Source organism: Stenella coeruleoalba, assembly GCF_951394435.1.
Source record: "Stenella coeruleoalba genome assembly, chromosome: 13".
NCBI classification, from domain to species: domain Eukaryota; kingdom Metazoa; phylum Chordata; class Mammalia; order Artiodactyla; family Delphinidae; genus Stenella; species Stenella coeruleoalba.
Window position 1 is genome coordinate 5,428,807 of NC_137159.1, and position 13,618 is coordinate 5,442,424.

Sequence of the window (13,618 nt, forward strand, 5' to 3'; positions counted from 1 at the left end):
CAGTTTTTCTTAAATTTGTGTTTCTTGAGAGATTGTTTTTATTGCTCCCTTTGGAGCTTTTTTGGATTTTTTTATCCCAGTTGCCTAACTCTCCGTGAATTTTTAATACCACAGATATACACTATATCTATTGATTTAGATTTTTTTCACCTCCTAAGAACCAATTTTCTCCCCATTGCCGACAACATCTCCCCATCCCTTTAAGAATGTATGCTTTAAATCTCCCAGTTTTTTGAGATTTATAGGTCAGAATTTGTGGGGGTTTTGTTTGGTTGGTTTTTTCTTCCTTATAAATCCAATATAATTTTTAAAGGTTTTGCTAAGCTATCTTATAGACATGTCTATGGCATATTTTAGAATATTAATTTTATATCTGGTCAATACAATAATATTTGTAGATACATCATTATATGATCTGAAAATAATACAGTTCTTTTCTCCCCTACAGTCAGCATGCCTTGGTTCTTTTATCTTTGCATTAGTGGGCACTTCTGGAACACGTCAAGGCCTAGACCTGTAGAAGGTTTAACACTATATAGTGTTTCACCATTAAAAATGTTGGTGACGATTGGTTTGAATTGATGTTATTAAGTGCAGAAAGTATCCCTCAATTCCTATTTTTCTAAGTCATTTTATTGGTAATTAATATGAAATCTTATCAAATAAATGTCTGATTATAGGATACTCATATGCCACGGTGATCAGGCCTCTGATCAATGTGATATATGAAAATTATTATTTCCTAATGTGAACTTCTTAGACTTGTAGATCCAATCTAGGCTTTAGAGCTCTACGTGTACATTCCTCGAGCATGCTTTCTCAACAGGGCGAAATGTGTGTCTTGGCGAGGAGAGCAAGAGAAGCTTAGCTATTGCAGTGGTGTGTGGCCTTTCAAAGTGCCACAGTGCACATCTGGGTATTAAATACCTGAGCAACTAACGAGTATGAGGGAAAAAACGGCTTGTTAGGTGCTACAGGGGAGCAATGGGGGAAAAAAGGGTTGAAACACTGCTCTGGATTCTACGGGACAATATTTAAAATTTTCACATCTTTGTTTACATCTACGAATGTCTTTACATTACTTTCCACCACGAAGAACAACTTGGCCAAGTACAGAATTCAGAGGTCACACATTTTACCTTCTAATCTCTGTACAATTGCTCTTTGTCTTCATGCAGTTACTATTACAGACTTCTATATGCCAGCCTCATTTTGGATCCTCTGATACAAAAATCTGTTTTTATGTTTGGACCGGTGGTTTCCAACAGAACTTTCAGCGTTGGCAAAAATGTTCTGTAGTTGTGCTGTCCCATACGTAGTCACTAATCACATGTCACTCTTCAGCCCTTGACTGAGGGACTAATTTTTAATTAAACTAAATAAATTTCCTTAAATTTACACGTATGTAGCCACACATGCCTAGTGGCTATCATATTGCATAGCTTAGATCTGAATGCTTATCGTGTTACATCTTCATTCTTAAAATGAACATTATCACTAACTTGGAAAAATAATTTTCTAGAATAACTGTCTTTTTGGCCTGTAGTCCTCTTCTTCTACCTAAAAGCTTAACTCTGATCATAAGAACTCCATCCAAGTAAGTTACATTTCCTATTCCTAGGCCTACTGAACTTGGTCTTTTTTTTTTTTTTAAGATTTTTTTGATGTGGACTGCTTTTAAAGTCTTTATTGAAGTTGCTTCTGTTTTATGTTTTGGTCTCCTGGCCGCGAGGCATGTAGGATCTTAGTTCCCCAACCCGGGATCGAACCCGCACCCCCTACATTAGAAGGCGAAGTCTTAACCACTGGACGGCCAGGGAAGTCCCTGAACTTGGTCTTTGGCTGATGGCTTCACCAGTAATAAGCGTCCATAGGAAAGTAAGGGTGGGCCAATCAGACATGGCTAGATGTTTGCCGTAAGAGGCAAGAAATCCAAAGAAACATTTAAGACATAATCTGTGCCACTTTCCCTCTAACTTTAGATATATATCCACTAAACAGCTTAGGTTGTGTGCAGTAAAGGTAGTTTATCTTAATCTCGAGTGCAACAACTACTGATTTCAGCATATCCTGATTGTAGCCCACTTACCCAAGACCACTTCTATCGTCTCATTAGCTGGACTCACAATCTCAGGTCTCTTGTTCCTGGATTTCACTGAAAGAAAAACATCCATAAGGTCTCTCATAGACCAGAATCTCAAGTGATGACCACACTTGGCAAAATCTACCAAAAATATACTACAAGGCATCTGCCCGATATTCCCTCTACTGGCCAAAGCATATATAGCAGGAAACAGAAGGCCAGAGGTGAAGGTAGGAGGCTGACAAAGAGACCACAGCAGAACCCACAGAGTTGGCCCTTCTGAACCCAGAGTTTGGTGCTGCAAAAAACACCCCGCACGTCACCAGGCCCTGGGGCTCCAGACAAGTGCCCCTCTTCATGCAAATCAGGAAAAACGAGTCGTTGTGGAAAGGGACTTATTAACCAGAAGGCCATCTATTGGTAGACGTGCTTGTACTTAGTAATTTTCACAATGACCCAAGAGTGAAAGCCACCATTATTGAAGAATGCCAAACATTTTGGCATAATTTATTAAAATAAGCATAAAAATACTAAGGAGCTCCAGAAATTAATCTGACCTATCTGGGGCCAAGCCTGAGAAACTATGAATTTGAATGCCCAGTATTTATTCTGCCACAGTCAAAAAAAAAAAAATGTTAGCTCCATCAGGGCAGGATACTGTCTCCTTTGTTCCCTAATGTATACCTAGAACAGTGCCTGAAACATAGTAGATGCCCAATAAATATTTCTAAATCCACCTTTAGAAGAAAACAAAATACAACCTCACATCTGATTAAGTATATTATTTCTATGGGATTCTAAGGGATCAGAAAGGATGGCAGAAAGTATTTAAAACCCATTTGGCCTATTTTTAAAACTCTGTAGTGCCTGTTTTCCCTAAAATTTGGTCTGCTGGTCTGGTTGCAGTACCCCAAGGAAAACAAATCAGAGCTCCACAATGACCAGAGAGGGGCTGCTCAGGAACTCAGGATGGCTGTGATTCAAGGACTCCTGAAATTTACGAGTCATTGATGCTTGTAGGATGTAGGGAAGGAATTGATTCTGAGACAATAAAATTAACCTTTGAAGAAAAAATGAATTATTGTAGAATTGAGAAAACATAGCTCTCTGAAAAGTGATCATAATCTGGGTTTACCTGGGATAGGCCCTGTTTATCCCTGTTGCCCCAGAGTAATTACTGATAGAGACTGCTTTGACTTTCAAAGTCCTGGTTAAACGAACTCTGTTCTTATCTTACTGAAAGCTTAGAAAACCCTGGTATTTACAGAAAGGTTGAGCATTCTGCCCATCCCCGGGTAACTTGTAGGAGTGCCTTGGTTTTATTTTGTTGTAGTTTTTAATATGGAATATGGTTAATAGAAGCCTCAGGAAGACTAACAAGAATAATCGTCATGCACCTACTCATTTCTCATCTGTTTGGCCCCAGGCACAGGACCGCAAGCTGAGCACACTTGATCTCTCGCTTTTGCAGCAAGCTTGGAAGCTTGAATTTTCTTACAGAGGAGGAAACAGCCTCAGAGAAGTTAAGCGACTGGACTAACAGAGATCTAACAAGAGTGTAGCTTGTGCCAAAGTTCATTAGCATCCATCCATCACGCCAGTGATGGCTAGACACTCAGACTGCCCAAGTGAGGGATCTCAGAACTGTCGTTCCTCCAGTGCCTCTCCAGAGAACCCTCTGGAGAAGCAGCTCTAGCCAGGCCAAAGAACATGCTCCGAGTTCAGCTGGAACACATAGCTCATCCTTGTCTGTTTGATCAGCACTGCCTCTGAAGTAGGAATGAGAAACACATACATAGCACGTAACAACAAAAACTAAACTAAAGCCAGGTGACCTCTGGCAAGTCATCAAGCTTCTCTTGGATTTAGTCCCTCCATACACAGTGAAGGTGATATTAGAGTTATGGTCTCTGGGCCTTCCTGGATTTAAAATCCTAGGATTGGAGCTCTGACTCACCTAGAGTAATGAGTTTTATCGCCCGGGTGACATGATACTGCTTTCCCAAGTGTGCGTAGGATGCATGACACGTATAGTGCCCATTATGCGCCGTAGTCACGTTCGTGATGATGAGTTTATTTGTTATTCCAACAAAGTTTATATTGTCAAGAAGTAGAGGTTTGCAGTCCTAAACAGAGGGAGAGGAAGGAAGTATTGAAAACCACTAATTCATATTTATATTCGTACGTATACGAATAGAAAGGTTCCTTGCATACAAGTTTTAATACTGCATTTTTTTGCAAAGTCATAATTACATTCCCAGGATTTACATTTTTATGCCTATGAGGCTTGCACTTTGAAGACAAGTGAAGACAAACTTACTCTGCAAGAGAAACACATTTGAGGAAAGAATGCTAACACCATAGCTGCTTAGTAATGCTATACTTCCATTCTTCACTGATATTATTTTGTATTTTTTAACCTCTACAAGATGACTCTCCATGTAAGCTCCAACAAGCCAGGTAGATCAAAGATACCAGAATATGATGTATTCCATGGAGTGCTGGCCAGTCGCCTTTCAGACAGTTAGAGGAACCACTAGGTTATCCAAGGACCACTTAATGTTTGTAATAAAACACAAAATAGTATCTTTGTAACAAATAGTTATTTCTTAAAAACCCTAAATTTATAATCATCCTTATCTTTAAACATCTTTTACTATACTTTTCTCAGCTCTACCTTATTAAACAAAAATGACGTCTTTTTAGTTAAGCTGCAAATTAAATGTGTACAGTCTTAAAACCTTTTAAAAACATCCTATTAAATTTCACCACTCAGGCAAAATAACATGCCAAAGGAAAAAGCGCTTTGCAGATTCATCCTATTGTCTGTGATAGAAAACTATTTTATTTGCTAGATGAGTAGAATGCCATATGTAATATAAAATTACCTTATACCACTGTATTTGGGGTAACTCATTGTTTTCATCTCTGAAAAAATCCAAATAAGGACATACAAGTTGTCCATCTCCTGGAATCAGTAGTCTCTGTGTAAAGACGGCTTGTGAATTGTAACACAAGTTAGGCTCATGCTGTACAAACTCTGCAGCTATTTTAGTTTTGAGGCAGTAAGTTGAATTGCTAAAATAAATCAAAATAGGTTTATTAGAAGATTTTTGTCCTTAACTATTGCAGGTACATACAACGCACGTTTGTAACATATTAATTCCTTTCTTACCTCACTGCACAGTAGTAATATCCTGAATCCTCTACTTCCGCAGGAACAAACCAAAGTTTATCTTTGTGCTGATGAATCCTGGAGTCTCTTTCGGTAGATACAGGTGTCTTGCTGTCATTTTTATACCAAATTATAGGGCCTTTGTGTTCACTTAGGATAAGAGGACATGAACGAGCATCAATTTCATGTGCAGACGAAACTAAAATAACTTCCTCTTCACGTTCCACACATTTATCTTTAAAAGGGAGAAAGGGAAAGTCATTTCTGTAAGAAATTAGTCAGTTTCTTAATGTAATATCTAAATATAAACACACCAACTATTAAATACATTAATTTGTGTTATACGTGAGAGTGTCAGTAGCCTTATGATTGAGAGAATCATCTTGGAAGTCTAAAAGATTTCTAGTCAAATCCAGGATGTCACTTACTACTTGTGTCCTTGAGCAAGTTATTTAACCTCTCTCCTCCCCTCTTTACTCAGCTAAAACTTGGGGATAAGGTAGCAGGACACTGGCTGCTGGCTGCTTCAGTAAAAAGATGGAATAACCGTTATTTACCCTCCCACCTGAACAACTAAAAAATGCACAAAGTGTATGAAATAACAATGTTCAAGACATCGAACGTCAGGGAATGAAAGACACAAAGGAGGCGAGCCCTAGGGTTTTCCCAAATTACTGTGTAGAGAGCAATTCTAGGCCCTGACATTGCTGGGAGGAAATGCAGGCAAAACCCAGTGTTCTCTCTTGAGTTGAGGAGATGGAGCAGGGAATCCAGGTCAACCAAGAGAGTGGAGGGCAGAGTACCAGCGAGATTACAGCTGCACACAGAGAGTAAGCAAGCTTTGGAGGTCTACAGGATCTCCCTCAAGTTTTCAGCTGAGTATCAATTAGCAGAAGCATGAAAGAAAGCTCCCCAAGGCCAGAGTGAAAATTGCCACAAGAATTAGAGTGGATGATACCCGGAGCGCACACGTGCCGGGAATGGTGGCTGTTCTCAACAGCCAGAATGGACAATCTTATCAGTCATGGGGCACCAGGTAGAGAACCCAGAAGGGTTTTGTCTCAGTAGATGGAGCAAGTTAGGCCTAGAATAAACCTTGTTCTGCTCCTGACTTACAAAGCTTAAAAGCAAGACCTAAAAGGATCAACTATTTCCAAGTAACAACCCTGTAAAAGAACATAGCTCAAGAACGTTTTTAGTAATAAAAAAAATATCCAATGCCCAGCATGGTAAAATCTACAATATCTAGCATCCAATCAAAGATTACTAGGCATGCAAAGAGGCAGCATAATAAAGAGAAAAAAAATCAGTCATATCAAAACTGACCCATAAATGACACAGAGAATAGATGGAAAAAATTAAAATAGTTATTATCACTGTTTTCCCCTTGTTCAAGGGGCCAGATCAAGCATGTTGAGTAGAGAAATGAAAGAGATTATTTTAAAAATCCTAAATCAAACCCCTAGAGATGAAAACTACAATGCTGGCTTTAAAAAAAAAAAGGATGTGATTAATGGCAGGTTTGACACTGCAGGAAGAAAAGCTTAGTGAATTACAAGATATAGCATTAGAAACTCTTCAAAACTAAACAGAGAGAAAAATAACAATGAAATAAACAGGATTCTAGTTAGCTGCAGCACAACTTCAATACATGTAATGAGAATCCCTGAAGAATAGGAGAGGTGGGTTGAACAGGAAAAATAGTTGAAGAAATACAAGTTGAAATTTTTCACGATTTTATGAAAATGATGTAGCCACAGACCCCAAAATCACAATAAAACCCAAGCATAAGAAGCATGAAGAAAAGCACACCAAACAAAGACAAAAATGACGCAGTCTTCTTGCCAGAAACAATACAAGCCAGAAGAGGGCAGAATAAAGATAAGTACTAAAAGGAAAAACATCATCTACCTAGAATTTTTCAGAAGGAGGCAAAATAAAGACTTTTTCATATTTATAAAAGCTACAAAAATTATCACCCATACACCTATACTGCCAAAACATGTAAGGAAGTCCTATAGAAAGAAAGAAAATAGCATCGGATGAAAAATGAATCTACATAAACGAATAAATAGCACCAGAAATGTTTACTACCTGGGTGATCATAAAATAATTTTCTTATTATTTAAGTCTCTTTAAAAACAACAGAATATTTAAAGCAAACATAATGTCTTTTGAGATTTATAACATATAAAGAAGTAAAATGTATGGAAACAATAAGGCAAAGTTCAGGAAGGGAGAAGCAGGTATATACTGTTTTAAGTTTTTTATACTATTTGTGAATTGGTATAGTATCACCTGAAGGTAAACAGTGATAAGTCATAGATGGATACCATAGGCACTAGAGTAGTTATTTTTTAAGTTATTAATATAAGCCAACCCAGAAGACAAAATAAATCATGAAAATCCTCAATCCAAAAGGCAGCAGAAAAGAGAAAACACATAACAAAGAATTAATGGTACAAGGTGAAAATAAAACAAGATCCTAAAATAAAACCCGAACATATTATCATATTTTTTTCATGGTCTAAACAACCCAGTTGAAAGGCAGAGATAGTCAGACCGGATAAAGAAAGAAGGATCCAACTATATGCTAACATACACACGAACTCACTCATAAACACACTTTAAGTGTAAAGACACAAATATGTTAAAAGTAAAAACGGGGAGGGGAGAGAAATATCATGTTAACACTAATCAAAAGAAAGTTTGAATGTTTATTATTATCAGTCAAAGTAGATTTTACAGTGAAAAATATTAACAGGGATTAAAAAGAGTCATGAAATTATGATAAAGGAGTAATTTGTCAGGAGGTACACAGTAATCCTAGACATTTACTCACCTACTGACAGTGCTTCAAAATACATGAAGCAAAAACTGATAGAATTGCAAAAAGAAATAGAGAAACCCACAATTATAGTCTGAGATTTCAACAGTCTCCTCGTAATAATTGGTAGAACAAGTACAACAATTAGACAGAAAATCAGTAATGATATAGAAGATTTGAACAACACTATCAACCAATTTGGCATAATCAATATTTACAAAAACTCCTACCCAACAACAGCAGAATACACATTCTTTTTAACTGCACACAAAAGAACTTACCAAGATGTACTATATTCCTGCTTATAACCCAACAGTCAACAAATTTAAAAGAATTCAAAGTATGTTCTCTCTTGACAATGAAATTAAATTAGAAATCAGTAACAGAAAAATATCTAGTAATTCACCCATGTATTTAAAAGCTGAAAAAAACCCAACCAACAAACAAAAAAATCACCCATGCATCAAAGAAGAAATAAAGGGGACTTCCCTGGTGGCACAGTGGTTAAGAATCCACCTGCCAATGCAGGGGACACGGGTTCGAGCCCTGGTCCGGGAAGATACCACATGCCTCGAGACAGCTAAGCCCATGCACCACAACTACTGAACCCGTGCTCTAGAGCCTGTGAGCCACAACTATGGAGCCCACGTGCCACAACTACTGAAGCCCGCATGCCTAAATCCTGTGCTCCACAACAAGAGAAGCCGCCGCAATGAGAAGCCCGTGCACCACAGTGAAGAGTAGTCCCTGCTCGCCACAACTAGAGAAAGCCCAAGCACAGCAACAAAGACCCAACGCAGCCAAAAATAAATAAATCAACTTTAAAAAAAAGAAGAAATAAAGGAGGAGATTAGGAGATGAGTCTTTTGACCTGAATGATAAAGAAAACACAACATATCAAAACATACGGCATGAAAAGGAAACAATACTTAGAGGAAAATTGATAGCACTAAATGTATAAGAAAAAAAAAGATCTCAAATTATGACTTTGGATTCCATCTAAGAAATTTTTAAAAAAATTACACTCTAAGTAAGCAGAGGATAGTAATAGATCCAGGAGAAAAACCAATGAAATGGAGAACAAAAACAATAGAGAAAAAAATCAAAGATACCAAAAGCTAGTTCTTTCAGAAAAATCAATAAAATGGATAAATCTCCTGCCATACTGATCAGGAAAAAAAGAGAGGTGACATCTCTCATTCAAATGATTTTAAAAGAGTAATGAGGAAATATTATGAACAGCCTAATGCCAATAAATTCAACAACTTAAATGAAATGGGCAAATTCCTTGAAAGTACAGACTATAAAATCTGCCTGAAGAAGAAACAGATAACCTGAATAGCCCTACAGGTATTAAAGAAACGGAAAGTGTAGTTAAAAACCTCCCAACAACAAAAAAAATTTCAGGCCTAGATGGCTTCACTGGCATATTCATAGAAGGACCAACACCAGTTTTACACACACTCTTCTAGAAAACTGAAGAGTCAGTAACACTTCCCAGTTCACTCTAGAGGTCAGTATTATTCTAATTCCAAAACCAAACAAAGACATTCCAAGAAAAGAAAACCACAAAACAGTCTTCATCGTGAACATAGATGCAAAATTTCTTTAAAATATCTTAGCAAATTGAATGCTACAATATATCAAAAAAGGACAGTGCATTGATGTACACAACATCCCCCCCCAAAAACCACAATAAAACAAAACTAGGAATAGAAGGGAACTTCCTAAAGCTAATAAAGGACAGCTATAAAAACCTTACAGCTATCATATACAAGATTAGAAACAAGGTAAGAATATCCACTCTAACCACTTCTATTCAACATTGTATTGGCAGATCTAATTAGTGCATTAGGCAAGAAAAAGAAATGGCATACGGATTGAAGAGAAAAGTAAAATGTCTCTATTTGCAGACAACATGATTCTCTATACAGAATATGCTAGGAAATCTACCGAAGACCTACAGGGTTTGTAAGTTGTAGGATACAATATGAATATGCAAATTTGAATGTGTGTGTCTATATTACCTAAGAACAATTAGAAACTGGATTTTTTTAAATGCCTTTTACAATAGCATCAAGATATGAATAATTTAGGATAAATGTGACAAAGGATGCATCAGACTGATCCAATGAAAATTACAAAATAAGTTTATTTAAATAAATTTTAAGAGATCTAAAAAAATGAAGACGTCTATACTTTGTTCATGGATCAGAAGACTTGATATTGTTGAGCTGCCCCGTTCTCTCCAAACCAATTAATACTCAATTCAATATTATCTTGTGATGATGGTTTCAGGGGTGGATATGTATGTCAACACATCAAATTGTATACCTTAAACGTGTGGTTTATTTTATGTCTATTATAACCTCAATAAAGCTATTTAAAAACAGAAATGGAAATAAAAGTGGCTAGGCACTCAGCAAGGTACCTGCACTGATGGAGGACTGGTAAGTATTTAGCTCCGAGGAGTAACAGTAGCAATAATAACAGTGATAAAAGAGTAAACCTTAAGGTCTCAGCTCAACACACTCTCCTATTTATCTGGGGTTTGCTCCACCACTCCATCAAAACTGCTCTGATCAAAGTCACCTATGACTTTTAAGTTGCTAAATCAAATCGACAACTCTCGGACGTCAGCTTACTTAGCACATCTGCACTGGACACGTGTTATTCTCATCCCTGAAACACGTTCTTCACTTGGCTTTCAGGACATTTGTCTGGTTCTCCTCCTACCTTTCAGGCCAGTCTTTCACTGGTTCTTGGATGAATGGAAGCCTGACCGCCCATCCCTGGAGGGCTGCAGGGTTCACTCCTTGAAGTTCTTTTCTAACCACACTCACTCCCCAGGTAGACCCATCTAGTCTCAGGGTTCTAATAGCAGCTGCTTGCCAAGGTCTCCAATTTTATACTTCCAACCCCTGGCTCCAGACTGCTTAGTCAACATCTCTACTTAGACATCTAATGGACAGCTAACTTTAACATGTTCAGTCTGAACACGTGACCTTCCCCCCTCCCATCAACGGCAACTCCACTTTACATGCGCTTGGGCTGAAACCCTTAGTCATCCTTGATTCTTCTCTGTTTCTCACACCCACATCCAATCTCTGCAAATCCTGCTGGCTCTGTCCTCAAAGTATATCCAGACTCCGACGACTCACTCCTTGTCACCCTTGAATAAGTTACCATCATAGCTTGCCTGGATCACCGTAATGGCCTCCTAACTGGCCTCTCTGTTTCTCCCTTTGCCTCCCTAGGATCTGTTCACAGTAATAAGAACCAGAATGAGCCTTTAAAATATGGAAACTCCCTGGCGGTCCAGTGGTTAGGACTGCACACTTTCACTGCCGAGGGCCCGGGTTCGATCCTTGGTCGGGGAACTAAGATCCCACAAGCCGCACGGCATGGCCAAAAAAAACAGAAAGGAAAGTTAGATCACCTCTCTGGTTTTAAACAGGGAACCTACACAGTCTTCCCACCTCAGAGTACAAGCCAAGATCCTTAGAGAGGTCTACAAGGTTCTCTCTACACAGTCAAACCTCCACCGCCCCCCATTACCTGAATGACCTCACCCTGTATCACATCCCTCACCACTCCCTCTGCTCCAGCCACAGCAGATTTCAGCCCCTGGAACATGCCAGTACTCCCGGCCTCAGGGCCTTGGCACGTGCTGCCTAGAATGTTTCCCCACCCCCAACCTGATCTCTATATAGCTCCCTCCTCCCGCTCCATCAGGTTCAACTCAAAAGTCAACTTCTCAGTGAGGCCTTTTCTGGCCACACTATCAAAAAATCCCCAAAGTGAATACTTTACTTTTCTGCTTCTTTTCCTCTCCACACTTATCGCCATATGACACAATATATCTTTACTTATGTAATGTACTGTCTCTCTCCCCCACTGGAATGTAAACCCCAGGCAGATATTTCTGTCTGGATTATTCACCACTGTAGCCCCAGCAGCTAGTGCCTGGCGCAGGAGCTAAATACGTTCGCAGCAGGAGAGGGAGAGGGGAAGAGAAAGAATGAATGAATGGAGAAAACACAGAACTGCCAGCTGTGGTTCATAAAGACTGCTTTTAACACCTCTTCTGAATGAAAGCCAGGATCTCCCATATTACACTCTTCAAGCAGCAACCAAATGGGAAGAGGCCTGGACTAGACACTGGTGACGTGGACTATAGCTTTTGCTCTGAAACTAGCTGCATGACCTTGGGCTCTTAACCTCACTGGGCTTCAGTTTCCCGATGTATAAATGAGAGAATGAAAAGTAAAGATCTTGAAAGGACATCCAGCAATACAGTTCTGTGACTTGGGCATCCACAGACACACGTAAGAAAAATGACTCTGTTCAGCAAGGTACTTCATGTATTCTAAATAACAGATTTTCTTAGCAGACAGGAACACAAGGAAATGCTTAACTCACCAGCCTCCAGAGAAGAAGTCAGTAGAGCTATGAAACAAACAAGCCTGAATAATACTTTCATATTCTCCTGGAGAAACAGAGGAATGAAAGAAAAATTTTAAATGTTACTATTCCCCCAAACATCTCTAAAACTACACACACGGACTCCCCCCCCGGTCCCACCCGTACCCGCAAGTCACACTGATGGGTTAGTCTCCCTACATCACTTAATGTGATCATGCTTCTGGACGCAAACTGGGGAAAAGGGGAATGAAGATTTTTAACAGAACTGGGGACGAACTCACACAACTTAAGATCAACAAAACTTCCATCAACTGTCCCAACGTTCATTTCCATTTAAATTTCCCCCAAATCTAATCTATGCTACACCCAAAATAGACTACCCACTAGACCCTAAACCATCTTGCCTCTATTTACATGGATGTGTTCCCCACCTGGAATGTACCCACTGCCAGGACCCACTTGCAAAGTCTCCCCATACTTCTAGATCCTGCGAAAGCTCACACCTTCGCTTTATAAAGTAAGACACTAAACCGTTTGTACGAAATGGTAGAGCTGCATGGAAATGCACCAGAAAGACTAAAAGAAATAATAACAGTATATCAAAATTGGGTTGCTTCTTGTGGTTGGTTGGTTTGCCCCTTCTCTGGGGCTTTTTATCTAAAATTTCTATAATAAGCATGAAAAAGGAAAAAAGCACTCCATTTTGCCTACCTTTCTAAACTTCTCAGGCCCAAATTAAGTTAATGTTCAGTACGGCCCCCTTTACCTTTTTGAACGTTCCTGTTCAGTGCTCCTGAAGGGGGACCTTACAACTACATGCAATAAATTCCAATCTCGTGCTTCCAGTGAACTTATGCACAAGTCTATTCAACAACCTATGAATTCCTAGTATTCCACAGGCCTCAAACCAAACTCATTCTCTGCACCAGCCATGCTCCCCACCTTAGTGACGGGGACAGCACTGCCACACTCCCACCCACCCAACGAGCGACCCAGGCTCAGTGACCCTGACACCCGCCATCCCCAGAGCTGTTCTCACCAGCCCTGAACAGTCCGGCTCCGGAGATCACCAGACCAGCCCGGTTCACTCATACCCACTGCTGATGCC

At 39.2% G+C, this 13,618-nt stretch overlaps 1 protein-coding gene across 5 annotated transcripts in view; it reads right to left on the reverse strand.

The window, feature by feature from the left end:
- Positions 1-13,618, reverse strand: part of IL1R1 (interleukin 1 receptor type 1) — an 87,837-nt gene that overhangs the window by 17,385 nt on the left and 56,834 nt on the right. For all 5 annotated transcript variants that reach the window (XM_079940946.1, XM_079940948.1, XM_079940944.1 and 2 more), the window contains 5 exons: positions 12,508-12,574; positions 5,259-5,493; positions 4,972-5,161; positions 4,041-4,209; positions 2,090-2,155 (listed from right to left, as the gene is read on the reverse strand). In XM_079940946.1, coding sequence (XP_079797072.1) covers positions 2,090-2,155; positions 4,041-4,209; positions 4,972-5,161; positions 5,259-5,493; positions 12,508-12,568 — 721 coding nt within the window. In that variant the 5' untranslated portion in view covers positions 12,569-12,574. The remainder of the gene's footprint in view (positions 1-2,089; positions 2,156-4,040; positions 4,210-4,971; positions 5,162-5,258; positions 5,494-12,507; positions 12,575-13,618) is intronic.